Source organism: Colius striatus, chromosome 2 (genome assembly GCF_028858725.1).
Source record: "Colius striatus isolate bColStr4 chromosome 2, bColStr4.1.hap1, whole genome shotgun sequence".
NCBI classification, from domain to species: Eukaryota; Metazoa; Chordata; class Aves; order Coliiformes; family Coliidae; genus Colius; species Colius striatus.
The window spans coordinates 121106396-121120172 of NC_084760.1; the positions used below are offsets into that span (position 1 = coordinate 121106396).

General features: G+C 44.9%; 2 protein-coding genes across 9 annotated transcripts in view; one reads left to right on the plus strand and one right to left on the minus strand.

Annotated features, from left to right (window-relative positions):
- ASB3 (ankyrin repeat and SOCS box containing 3) overlaps positions 1-13777 on the plus strand; it is a 29254-nt gene that overhangs the window by 3103 nt on the left and 12374 nt on the right. For 3 of the 7 annotated variants that reach the window (XM_061989358.1, XM_061989359.1, XM_061989364.1), the window contains exons 3-8: positions 8758-8972; positions 9359-9517; positions 10816-10928; positions 11486-11621; positions 12342-12519; positions 13190-13387. In XM_061989358.1, the coding sequence (XP_061845342.1) occupies positions 8777-8972; positions 9359-9517; positions 10816-10928; positions 11486-11621; positions 12342-12519; positions 13190-13387 (980 nt within the window). In that variant the 5' untranslated portion in view covers positions 8758-8776. Of the gene's footprint in view, positions 1-8362; positions 8522-8757; positions 8973-9358; positions 9518-10815; positions 10929-11485; positions 11622-12341; positions 12520-13189; positions 13388-13777 lie in introns of those variants that run through there. The other 4 variants (XM_061989360.1, XM_061989361.1, XM_061989363.1 and 1 more) reach the window with 3 other exon arrangements.
- On the minus strand, positions 2188-8323 carry CHAC2 (ChaC glutathione specific gamma-glutamylcyclotransferase 2). 2 transcript variants are annotated; one of them, XM_061989366.1, is made up of 3 exons: positions 8137-8323; positions 4721-4756; positions 2188-2737 (listed from the first exon to the last, which is right to left on the minus strand). In XM_061989366.1, the coding sequence occupies exons 1-3, from the start codon at positions 8269-8271 to the stop codon at positions 2354-2356; spliced, it is 555 nt and encodes a 184-aa protein (XP_061845350.1). In that variant the 5' UTR covers positions 8272-8323; the 3' UTR covers positions 2188-2353. The 2 variants fall into 2 exon arrangements, with proteins under 2 accessions (XP_061845350.1, XP_061845351.1); XM_061989367.1 differs by lacking the exon at positions 4721-4756.

Sequence of the window (13777 nt, forward strand, 5' to 3'; positions counted from 1 at the left end):
GGAAGGTAACCCTGGGTGCTGTGTTGCAAATTCAGGTGGTTTGGTTTAAGATCCCTTGTTCTGCTCTGCTCTTTGCTGTTTTGCTGGCAGTGATGTGTGCGTTCAATTTCGTGTTTATGTTGGGCAGCCCCTGGCAGAGTGTGAATTGTTGAAGTAGGTGGTCTGTAATCCCTTGGCTGGCTCTTGCTATGAAGAGACGAACAATTTCCAGATGGAAATAATATAAGTGAGAACAGTTTTCTTGTTGAAGGGTGTAATTTCTTTTCCTTTTAAAGTGATATCAAAGTAGATACGGCTGTACTGGGAGAAGAATCCTTCCAGTTCAAGCACGGGCACAATGAGAGGAAAATGCCAGAATGCCTGCAGAGAAGAGACCTAAGTTGTAAAAGATCAAAAGAATTCAGACAAGACATTTGTCTGCGACAAAGGAGGGTAACAAGGGAAGGGAAGCTACTTGAATAGAAAGGCAGAGGAGCAAGGAAATGACTTCAATACAGGAATACTGAGGGAGTGTGAAGTTGGATACTTGAGGCTCTACTGTAGCTGGTCATCAAAGTGAATGTGTGGTTAATGTCCAGCTTCTGTGGAAGACTGCTATAGAAGCCTGGTTACTTGAAAAAATAGTCTTTTTCTGATCTGGTGACAATGACGTACTTGGACAGTAGAAAGTCAAGATGCAGGGTCCTGCCAGAAGCTTACTGTCCTCTTGTCTCCTCTGCCAGTAAGTAGCTCGGCTGTGCAGAGTGCAAAAGCACCTCCTAAGAGCTTTTGTTGCACAGAGGCGTCATACAGCAATAGATCAGCTGGGGGAGCTGTAGGATTCGGGTTTTTCCAAACACTGTTTGGAAACAAGTTGAGAAGTAGCTGTGTGTGTGTGGTTGTGTAATGAAACGTGTCACAAATTTACACCTTTGCCCAGTAAGGGGGGGGGGAAAGAAGCATATATGCCATATAAAAAGGGTGTGTTATTTTTTTGTGGTGAGGAGTAGGTCTGAAAGCATGCTGGGCTTTTGTTGGCAATTGCAGCTGCAGGAAGAGTCATGGCTCCAATCCCATACAGCAGCAATAACAGTGTGTTTCTGGTCCTTTAATTAATTCCTGATGTTGACACAGTTTAAGACTGGATGATAGCAGCTGGCTCTTGTACATCGCTTTGCACCATTAGATCTTGCAGCATTTTGTAACAAGGTACAATTAAAATTGATGTCCATCCTAACATGGACACACTGTAAATAAACATAACACTTCTGGAAATTGGTTTTCCCAGCACCATTAGTAAATGGGATGTGTTTTTATTGTGCTGAAGTTGTGTGTACAAACTGGAACCTGTGTTACAGGCATTATTGCAAGTTTGATGAGTCTGGAAAGTCAATGAACCAACCATGTCCTGAATGTAATCCAAGACACAAAATGTAGAGCCATACATAGTCACAGTGCCCTAACACAGTGCTTAAATTAGTTAGAGTTTGACAGAGGGAATCCTGGCTGATGTTTTTGGACTGAGTGTGGCACCCCCTGCCCTGTTTTAAGGAAGAAGGGTAAGTCTTGAGGGAAGTATTTTAAAAAAATGAGTTTCTAAACATTCTTGCTGCATTGTCACTTCAAATCATCCTCTTTTGACTTTATTCTTTCTATTGGTAAATAAAATGAGGCACTGATACGTTACAGCTTCTTTGTGCCCAAGTGCCTTGTGCTTCAGTTTTCAGGGGCTTGATGTAAGGAGACAAGGGAAAGAATTAATTTCTTGACAATGAAATGGTTTATCATCTGCCTTTAAGGACTAACCAATATATAAAGGATGACAGATTCATTGGACTAACTTAATTTCAGCCAAGCTGAACATTGATATAAATGTTCTACTGTGCATTCACTACGTAATTTGCAGCTACTCAATGTTTATCTCTTTAGCTGCACTAGCTCCACACCTGTGGTCATGAATCAGAAAGAACTGTTGCTTAAGTCAGTGGGAGTTCCATCTGGATGCAGATTTGAAGATTAAAAACATCCTACAGATTTTTTTAAAGCCTAAAATAATAACAATAATAAATAAATCTTCACACAAAAGAGAAGCTTAAGTGTCCCTTGCCAGATTTTCATAAAGATGCAGTCTTTGGATAAAAACCCAACACACCAAATTCAAACCTAAAACACTTCCCCTGCTCCCCTTTCTGTAGACTGCTGAAAGAATGATTTTTGTAAGTGTGCTTTAATAACCAACTAAGACTTTGAATGCAGCATGAAAATAAATTAGACAGCGTAGTACAGAGAAACGTGCCTCCAAGCCATACACCCATTGTGCAACAAAACCATTCCTCTGCAGATGAGGCAAAGCCATTACAAGTAAGAAGGCTGTTTATAGACAATTTAGGTTTTGATGCTTTTCCAAAAGTTCCTTTACTAGTCTCTCTAAGGAGAAGAGGTGCTCATCTGCATCCTCTGGTACGAGATTTCTGATGGAATTAGCGAGTTCAAACAGGTATTCTGTGTTTCTTCCACTGGGACCAACTGAGTTCAGAATCTGTTCAGCAATTTCTTCTAGAGGCGCTGGACCCAGGTAGTTTGGGTTGTCACAAGTTCCAATGTATAGCAGAACATCAAACGGTTTCACTGAGGAGTCTTTGGGATAGAAGCTGACAGTTGTAGTCCTGTAGCCTCCTTTCTCTCTGAAGTCCAGGTATGCCTTTACCTCACCTTCCTGTCCAGCTGGCAGTCTGTAAGCGACACCCCATACACATCCCTGTGGGAGGATACAAGCAAAGAAAGTCCAAGCAGTGTTTAGCAGGATGCATAGAGATTAATGTAGTCCTGTTATATTTAGGTAAAACTCTCTTAAAGAAGTGTATGTTCTTCCATTCTGAGTCTGTTCGTGCCCTGTTTGTAGAAGGAGTCTCAAACTAAATGGGCTGCCTCATTTAGGAAGTATCCAGTCAAAATGGCAGTTCTGCAGATTGATACCCACTTTCTTGCTAATGCTGAGGCCTTGCTTACAAAACATTTTCTCATTAAACAACCTTGGTGTGGGCTACTAAGGAGGAATTTGCAATCAGACCATATGCTTGTCTAAGGCATTTTCTCGAAAAAAATGAGGAGTCATTTTCACTCACATCCTTTGTAGGTGGTGACAGGATTTTATATGCTATGGCCAGTAGAGGCAATTCCTGTTTCAGATGATGGAAAGTTATAACCAGAAATCTGACAAGGAGTGTGATGTTTGTTTTCTGTGTGGTTTCCCCTTACCTGTGGAGGAAAGGCAGATGGAGCAAGTAAAAAGAACTCTCTCAACTAGATGTCCCCAAGCTGCAATATGCATATCACTATTGAAAATGGACACTCAAGCAAGCTTGTCACATTGCTTAATGTTTATGTGTAAAGGGTGATTATCTGAACAGATTCTGGAGAAAAGGGGAAAAAACCCAAGCAAACCAAAGTGGTTGGCTAAGGGGGGGAAAAGTTTTCATGGTAACAGATAAGTTTGCTTAACGATACAAAGTGGGCGACAACAAACATAACCACTCTTTGTCAGTTTAGGCACCTGTGTAACATAATGGTACCCTGCAGTCCAGTAACGTGGAAAACCCCTTGCTAGAAGGGTACAGAAAATCACAATGAGAGACAGAGCACCCCATTTTGCTGGTTTTGCTAACTGCAGAAGCACAGTTGAAGTTTACTGATCGCTGCTGAACTTACCTCTCTTTGTGGCTGCTGTTTCAGGAAAATAGACCAGTAAGACAGTGATGTTGTAATTGTGTAGGTTAGCAAAATAAAACCTAACCGCCACCAAAAGAGCCACCCTCTGGTTATGACAGCCTGGTGTCCCTGTGTCCATCCTTCCTGCCCTCCTGCCTCTGGAGGCACTACTACCTGCAGCAAGGTGCCAGAACAGAGCTTGCTGCTGGGTGTGGGCCCCAAAGGAGAGCTTTTTAGGGGGTAAGATCCCTAAGTAAAATCATGGGTAGTTGTAAGGACAGCTTCTTTACTATCAAACGGGATTAGACACGGGTAAAATATAAGCCTAGGTACTTGTAGAAGCAGAAAAATCTTGGTTTTCCCACAGCTTACGTGACAGTAAGCCTAGGCCTTGTTTCATCTCCCCTCCCTCCACAGCCACAGCATGCCCCTTGCAAACACCTTCCTTGCACCAAGTGAGACCCAGGGGGAAGGTCAAAAGAGAAGCAAGGCCACAGACTGGGGCCAATGACCCTTTTCTCTAACCAGGAGCTAATTGCGCAATAGTACTTAGAAACCAGAAGCACAGCTGTGGCATTGAATTCCTTCAGCACTTTATCTGTGTAGCGAGAAAAAGTAAGGCAAGGGTGACTCCTTCTCTTATCACTGCAGTGTAATCTTGGTTTGTTTCGGTTTTTCTTCTGGGAGGGCAAGATTACAGTTCTGACACAACATCTGGGGTCTGCTACTGGCATGTCCTCAGCACTGTACCTACACTGAGGAAAATTCTGCTATCAATGGATAGCTGAAGTGACCACTCTGGAAAACACTTTAACATATACCTTTGATAGTAACAGACTCAAAACTCCTTCCAGGTTCTTAGATGGAATGATTCCTTTGAAACAATCAAGAGTCATTATTTAACTCCCAAGAAATTTCGAGGGACTTTTAATTGATGATAACTGAATGATGAAGCAAAAATAAACAGACTACACAGGCTGGGAATGCAACAGGACATTCTGTACACTACAGAGACAGTGCAGGAGTACTATACCTCAGTGTCTTCAACAAGAGTCACAACTCTTCCAGGCTAAAATTAAAACAACAACAAAGTTCATTAACAGGCTTTTATCCTAAACCATGAGCAAAATCAAAACAAGGGGGGAAAAAAGTAATGCAAGGGTCAGAGAACTAATTCAGGACAGTCTCGGTAAGATCTTTGTCTTTGAGGTCCAGTATAAATATTTTCTGAGAACAGCTTTTGATCTGTGTTAGATGAACTGTGATAAACAAGATGTTAAATACTGTGTGGAAAGCATCTGCAACATCAAAGGTAAACGCAGGGCAGTCACAAAGGGGAGATTTTGAATGCCCTTGCTTTGTATGCAGTGCCTAGACTCAGTTCTATTCCTGTTTAAAACAGTGACCATCATTCGTTAGTGTGAAACTCTTCCCCTTGCTCGGTCCTGTTGCTGCTCTACAGCACTGTGCCATATTTTTATCTCTGGACTATGAGAAGATCCCTGTCCTCTCCACTCCAGGCCCCTCACTGGCAGCCCTTCAATGGGAAGCACCTGCCAGGGAAAATCAGGGACTTGCAGAAGCAGGGAGGCACCTCTGGACATCCTCTTGTCCAGCCTCCTTTTTTTCTCCATTTCACTTAAACTAAAAGCCTTTCATTATCTTGAACTTACTTCACCTTAAGCTGACCCAGTGATCCTGTGCATGCAGAAACACGGCATGTGTTCCTTTGGACACCGGACAGCGTGAGCAGACTGCTGGAGCTAGATCAATCACATCAAGTTTCCCTGATTCTTTTTCTAAGCACATCAGAGGGCCAGGAACAAAGGCAGTCGCTGGCAGAGTGTGAGGCCTGGCAAGTGAGAGCCAACAGCAAATCAAGGAGGGTGGCTAATATTTTTCAGGAAGTATTTTTAGCTTTTTTTCCCCTCCTTCTCAATCTGTTCTAACAAAACCTTTTCCAGTTGTTCCTTGTAAACTATCAAATGTAGCCCCATGATTAAACACCACTTTAGAACTAGGTAACCCTCTTCTTACAGTAGGAGTTGAGCAGTTCAAAGCAGGATGAGAAGGTCAACAGAGTTTTGGACTAAAAGCTTGCAGCCACTGTATGTAGAAGTGCTGTGTATGGTTTCGCTGTGCTGACTGTGGAATGGTGGAGCAAAGAATGTATCAGGAGAGGGATTTTTAACTTGTTGGCTACTACTTTACTGCTGTTGTTTAAAATGTGTTAGTGGTGAAAGGCCAGCTTCAGCTGTCACTCACCCACCAGAGATGCCATTCATCTCTGATGGCAAGGACTATACAGATTTTAGAGCACAGGGTGGTGAAATGGGGGGTCCCAGCTCTCTGTTTCCTCAGCACATGCAGAGGAAGGGTTTTTTGCCCTGCAAGCAGGAGTAACAGCTCAGGGACTGCAGGAATGAAAAAAGGTATTGACTTGTGGATGCTGAGAAGTGCATTCCATTAATGCTAAGTGCTTTGGATAAAACATAAAATGCATTAACCACTCTGCATAAATAATGACCTGTGCCCTGGGTCTGGCCAAACAAGCATCTAAAGACAGAGTTTGGTTGTTGTTCGGAGGCTCTGTGTGCCTGCAGGTGATGACTCTGGGTATAGTCTCGACTGGGGCAGACATAGAAACATCAGAGCTTCTTGGAACCAAGCCTATAGTAGTGGGCAGGAGCGTGGTGTGGCTGTTGCACAACGTTTCTGCTGGCTGCCAGTCCCTGCTGTAGCCCAGCCCAGCAAGACATAATGCAGTGAGGTCTCTAAAGATACTGCAAGAAGGAAGAAAAACTGGCTGGTGTGGGCTTTATTCCTCTCTTATGCCCAAGAGTAAGACTTCCTCTGCTGACTGATTAGAGGGTTTTTTTAATTACTTATATCTCTTTAAAGCCTGGGAGGCAAAGCGTTCAGGGCTCCATTCAGAACCAGGACAGCTGCATGTGCACAGCGCTACTCCAACCCGAAAACATGCCTGTCAAGCCCACAAATTTGTTTCTTTGCACTAAACTTGGGTTGTTTTGCCCAATGCTCGATGCCCCACTCATGCTAGTACCTGAAGCACGGCGATTTGCCTTGCAGATAAGTAAACCCGAGGTGTGTGTTTGGATATTCAGTTCCTTTACAGCGTTGCAGGTTTTAACTAGTGCTCTTTAGGACTAGATGAAAACGCCTCCCACGCTACACGTGGCATGGTGTGGTTTGGTTTTATAATAACCCTGATGCCTTTTCTGGAGGAGCTCTTTTAAAGCCCTACACCCCTTTTAGAGTGGAGTTACCAGGGTGCAGGTTAGATGACTGCTTTAGCAAGCACCTGGAAAACACACTTTGATACCAGAAAGTACTTTCTGAACCTGTAGGTAAAAGGTTAGAGAGCTACCTTTGACTGTCTGTTTCTATAGGTTTATGATCAGTTTGCTTTTCTGGTGACTAAATGTGAGCAGCATCTGCAGCTGTAAATAACAGCCCTGCCACGTCAAAGTCATTCGTCCAACTTGCTGAGTGCTTCTGTAACCTATTGTTTCTTGGAACATTTGTTGAGCTATTTGTAATAAGGGTGATAGTAATAAGGGTGAATAAGTAAGACTTATTCATGCTCCTGTGGCTTAAAAATATCTGTTTGCATTAAATTGGGAATGCTGACATCTGCAGTTTTAGTTACTCTTTCTTGGCTTTGTTTGTTTGTTTTCTTTTCAAACAGTAACTACTTCCCCATCCAGAAGTTATTTGAAAGTTAAAAAAGTGAAAACCCATGAGGCAATTACTCAGACCAATGCTTCTGGCTTTTACTTATTACTAACTGGCCTTTCTCTGCCAAGCCTGACACCCACACTGACGGGGTTTTCCCTTAACGTCTGCATTAACTAACTCGGTTGTTTTGGAGCCATTCAAACGGACTGATGGTTATTTTATTACCCTTCTTATCCTCTTGGAAGTTAACTACGTTGTCTGGGTTTGGTTTTTTAATTGGTAACACGGGAGAAAATGAATTCTCGAGCGTTAGGAAATACTTTGTGCCACGACGAAATCAATTAGAAGTCGAAGGGGAAATACTTAACCCCGGTACTTCGCAAGAGAAGACTGTACCGGCGCTGGCCGGTCGCTCGGAAGGTGTGCCTTTAAGCTTAACCGAGAGCAGCGGCGGTGGCAAGGGCTGCGGGAGGCCGGTGGCGGCGAGGCTGAGCACCGCCGGTGCCCCGGCAGGCGGCTGCGGCGCCTCCGTGCGCGGCCTCGGCCGGCGCCCCGGCCCACGGGAGCAGCCCCGGCGGCCTGGCAGCGCTCCCGCTCCGCGCCGCGGCTGTCCCCGCTGCGGGGCCGTGCGGACGGCCGCAGCCCCGTCCCCGCGCCGGCAGCGCCGAGCCCCGGCAGCGCCGAGCCCCGGCCGCCCCGCCGCCGCGGTGAGGGGCCGCGCTGCCCTCCGCCCGGCCCGGCCCGCCTCACCTTGCCCGGCACGCCGCGGTGGTCGGTGCTGCCCTGCCAGAAGCGGCGGCTGTAGCCCTGGATGCGCCCAACCATCTTCTCCTCGTAGGGGAAGTCCACTTTCCAGATGAGAGAGCCGTAGCCGAACACCCACATGGCTGCCCGCCTGGCACGGCCTCCCGGCCCGGCCTGGCACTGCCGGCCGCCGCGGGCCTGCGCACTGCCGGCGGGCCGGCCCCGCGGGGGCGGGGGAGGCGGGCTGGGCTCTCGGCAGCCGGACAGGGGTGCCGCGGGCACTGGACGGCCAAAAAGCTCCAGCCGGAGGCACGACGGTGTTTTGTCAGAGCAGCGGCGCGGCTGTGGCTCTGCAGGGTGTCTGTCGTGTGCGTCCGCCTTCAGCACTCAGGTTTGCCTTTGCAGTTGTGTCGGTTGGCCTGGGAGGAGACATCCCCTGTCCTCTAACTGCTGCCCAGGGAGCTCCAGGGGAGCTCCTGCCCCCCCAAAACCCATAAACACCCCCCCAAAACCCATGCACCAAACCAAACAAATAACTTTGCACAAAACCCCGCTCATGGACATTAACAGTTATCTCTATTATTTTCTCCTTCCCTTTCTTCCTCTCTCCCACCTTCCCCCTGCAAGAGTAGGCCTTAACGCAGGGATGGATTTCACAGAAGCCTATTCTGATCGATGTTCTGCCGTGGGCTTTGCAGCCAGAGAAGGAAATGTTAAAATGCTGAGGAAGCTAATTAAGCAAGGATACAGCATCGATGTTGCAGATAACAGGGGTTGGGTGCCAATCCATGAAGCAGCAGCTCACAATTCCAGTGAATGTCTGAGGCTGCTAATTCGTGCAGGTAAGGAAAATTTAATGTGAAACAGTATGGCTTTTCTGCCAAATTACCCTGTCATACTAATTAAATAGATTTATCTTAGAGTATTCTTACTTGTTTTGTAAAGTTCTGTGTGGTTTGTAGATAATGACTAGCAGAGGCAAGGAGAAATTGACATGTTGTGGTCTGTGCAAGACATTTGCTTTTACTCACCTGCCTTGGACAGAGCAGGCAGTCTGCAGAAGGCCAGCAGTAACTGATGCCTCTGTGTGAAAAAGCTGATAGCAGCCCAACTGTGGATATGCTGTAGGCCACACCTCTCTAGTAGCTCGGTTCTTTTAAGAAAATAACCATGTTTTGTAGCTCATTGCTAAATAGACCTTTCCCCCCTCCCTAATTCCCCTCTGCAGCTCCGTCTGACGAGTACATAAACTCCAAGACGTTTGAAGGGATGTGCGCGCTGCACCTCTCCGCACGCCACGGCGCCTTGGAAAGCGCTCGTGTTCTTCTGGAAGCTGGGGCTGACCCCAATGAAGTCACCAACGAAGCAACCACCCCGCTGTTCCTAGGTGACATGAGCTTCCTTCATCTCAGAACTGACAAGTGGAGAAAAGCTCATTTGCTGATTTTAAACTCGCTGGGATTCATTCACTGCCTATCACATTTCGTGCTTCCGTAGCTTAAGTACTGGGCTTTAGACTTGGAGGTGGAGTGGGTCTAGAGATTACTTTTTGAAGTATAGGAGCTGTAGAATTACATCTGCATCAGGGTGTTCCAAGTCTTTTTTTAAATCCCTCTCTACTTTTCGTGTGAAGAGACTTGTTATCCTTTTTGAAAGTCCTGATTTAGCAATTAAAGCCCATTACTTCAGGTGGTTTTATTCCGATGATTTAAGTTTGACATAATTAAATGCTTAAAACTCCTGCCATAGTCAATCCTCATTACATATGCTTATTGTTTCACTGCCTCCATACCCAGGCAATCGTCATGGCTGCTGCCTTACCTTTATTTACAAGTCTGTTCACGTTTTTAAGCAACTAAATAGCTTATTTGCCTAAACCAGTGTTACAGGCAGCACTTGTGGGGAAGTCATCATTAAAAGCACACTGGGTAGTGGTAGCTAACACTACGTTTAAGTGCTTACCTACACTGGACAGGGCCAAGAAATGGTCTTGGGGCTTGGATTTTTAAAAAGGGCAAAGTTTATGGCCAGGTTAGTGCAGACATAACCCTAACAGGGTTATGGCACAGCTCAGTGTTGGACATGGAGTACTGCAAGCCAGGGGCACTGAGTGTGCTAACACTCCAAAAATGATTCAATCATTAGCAAATATTCACAAGTCATTTGTCACCCTACCGAGCTTTTATGGTTACACAGGAAATGTGCTTTGGTGGAGCTGTCAGTGGCTAAATCCCAATGCAGATCAGGATGCTAAAGGAGGCTTAGTCAATGAATGCATTAGCAGAAATTAAGTGCACACAGTAGAAATGATGATTGGTTTTTTTAATACAAGTGTTTAAAACAGTTTTAAACTTTAATGTTGAAGCTTGGAGGAATTTGTTAGAAATAGCCACTGGGCTTCATAAATTTGGGAGGCCAAAGAGCAACTTGCTTCTGTTCTCTGTGTTAGCACAGTGGAGGTGGAATTTTAACAGGTCTGTCTGAAAACTGTGGGTAACTTTCCCTTCTCCAGCACTGTCTTGCGAGTGTAAATGTAAAAGGCAGGTAAAGAGCACACACAAGGGAAGTTTTTAATAGATTATGATGTCAGGAAGTTAGTGCTGAGACCATTTGAGTTTTTTCAGTGAGTCCTTTAAGCCTGTTTATTACAATTCTTTTTTCCTTTCTTGGTTGCTCTGTGTAAAGCTGTTGAGAATGGACACGTAGACATGGCAAAGTTTCTGCTTCAACGGGGAGCAAACGTTCAGGGACCTCATTCTTGGTCTGGATGGAATTCTTTGCACACAGCTGCTTTTCAGGTAACCTGTAGGTGTAGTATCACGTAATTTCCATGTGTCTGGTGTGTTCTGAGTGGTAGTTTTATCAGGTAGCTTTGTGTAACCTCCCCTAGCAGTCACAAGGTTTCCTAAATGCTTAAACTCTTTGGTGCATTGCATCTGAAGCTACGTGAGATGTTAATGTTGGGCAGCAATTGTTTAAGTATTGCATGTACTGACCAGCTCACATTGTTATATTTGGGAAGTGAATGTCTACAAGGCTTTTCTTTGGAGGAGGAAAAAGAGTTCTGTTCAATATCTCATCCTCAGTGAAATGCCTGACCTATTCCTACAATACATATATGCTAGCTTAATGATTCTAATAAAAGAATCTAACTTCCATTTGTGTGTGTCATGTAAGTGAGCAAATGGGAAAAAATAAGTTGAACAGGTCTTTGTCTGACACTAGTGTTTTTGGTACATCTTTAGACTATTGAATATGCTGCTCTTTTTCCTGTTTCTGTTCGGCATGTGTGGGAAACACAGTTTATGTCAATGCCCAACTTCCTGTTGGTTAAGGATAACAATACTTATTTCAGGGATTCACTGAGATAATGAAAATACTCCTGGAGAGTGGGGCAAGCAAGGAATCTAAGGATGACTTTGGAATAACACCTTTGTTTGTTGCTGCTCAGTATGGAAAGCTGGAGAGTTTAAAGCTGCTTGTCTCCCAAGGTATTAGTGATCATTCATGTAGCTTCATTGGTTTTACACTTGCATCAGCCTATCCCCAGATACGATCTTAGTTGTGCACTTCATAACTTCAAATTTCAGTTGCAATGGGTATGCAAAACCGTCTTAGTTGCTTAATGTCTTGTTTAAGCACTTTAATGCTGTTTTCAGCAAACGATGGTAGGAAGTAATAGATAAAAGCTATGAAAGGATTGAGGATGGTCAGGGTCCTTGGAGTCCTCAGTAGCACTACAGCAGTGGCCTGCTTTTTGATGCCATTGCTCGTGTAATAGCTTATTGTTCAGGCTAAGTGAAGATCTGTCTCTGCTCATAAAGTGACAGCAAGAGTTTCCTGCACATAAGCAACAAGTTTTATGTGTCTGAGTCTGTGTCCTTACGACCAAAATGAATTGCCATCACTATTAAGCCTGAGGGAGCCATAGCCCAGCCAGAGAAACAGTTCTAACTGACCTACCGAGCAGGTATCTTACAAGTGCTGTGCAATGCATTGCCTTTCCTCTGGCACAGTTCCCTCACTTCATGTAGGTGTTTGACAGAGTTAATGAGAAAGCACTGACTCTTTACTAGCTTGATGATAACCTGTGAAATGTTTCCTCATTTCTGTGGAAGAACTGTTGTGTGGTCAAGTCACTCTGTGAAAAGTGATTCATTTGTTGTTTACCTTGTGTGGTGATGGAAAGTATTGGAGGTTTTTTTGATCAGGTGCAGACATAAACTGTCAAGCCAAGGACCAAGCCACTCCCCTGCTGATTGCTGCACAGGAGGGCCACTTCAAGTGTGTGGAACTGCTGTTAGCAAAGGGGGCAAATCCAAACCTCTTCTGCAACGAGGATAACTGGCAGCTGCCCATTCACGCGGCGGCTGAAATGGGCCGTAAGAAGTAGGTGATCGAAAAGATACTCAGTAATAGAAACATAGGGGACAGAGAGGAAGTGTTAGATGAATGCTTCTTCAAACTGATGAGGAGAGCAGGCTGAGGAAGCTGGGATTTGTTCATGTTCTCAGAAACGCGAGCTGTACCGACAACTTTGCTGACCCTAGAAATGGCTTTAAATCAAATGCTGCGCCCTGAGCAGCACCAATAAGTTCCAGTAACAAAGGAGCTGGTGTTTGTCACTAATCCTTCTCAACTGGAAAGAACATGGACTGGAGGTGTGAGCTGTGAGTCAGAGTGATTTTTCTCTTTCAGTATCTCAATGAGTGTTGTTGAGCAGAAATAAACATCCTTTTTATTCTCAACTCGCTTTATCAGTTTGCTTCCAGACCTTGTAGAAGTCTGGATTTAACGTGCAGTGGCACTTGATTGCTGTAAAAAGGATTGTTGGATAATGGGAAGTATCTGTCCCCGATTCAGATGAATATATTCATTGGCAGCCAAAGCACAATGTTTGTTCTGGGTCTGTGTGTGACATGATAAAGGCTGTTCTTTTGTGCAAACTCCAGAGTGAGGAAACAGCTAGGATTTTCTCCTGAAGTTGCAATGACCATGCATTTAAAGTTAATTGTTGCATAAGATGACAAAATAAAAGAGTGTTGTTAAATCCTTGCAGGACATTAGAGATGCTAATACCAGTCACTGATCGGATTTGTGACAAAGGCAAAGGCAAAGTGAGCCCTGTGTATTCAGCGGTATGTGGCGGTCATAAAGAGTGTTTGGAAGTCTTACTCAGAGAAGGCTACAGCCCAGATGCTCAAGAGTGCCTTGACTTTGACTGCAGATCACCCCTGTGTATGGTCTTCCAAAGAGGGTAAGCATAGCTCTTACATCCTGGAGCTATTCATAATGTTGTTGGCCTTTATTGAACCTGGTAACAAATGCATAGTTTTCCTGCCCTCCTGCCTCAGTTTTTGAGCTGACAGAGTTAAGCTGTGAGCATCCAAATGGTGTGTGTGGGGTTTGGGTTGTGTGTCTGAGCTGCAGAACCTTGCTGAAATCTCCGAGGGCAAGCTCAGCTCTTCAGAGACTTGTAGAATATAATTGCAGTTTTCATGCCTTCAGAAGGCCTGATCAGCACACCTCTGTCTTCTGGGAACGTGACTCAACCCTGTAGCTGGTTCAAGTGGATCCTTAAGTAGTCAGATCCTGTTCAGTAAGGAAAATGATTCCTTTTCTCTATGCCAGTCTTGCTGATAAGACA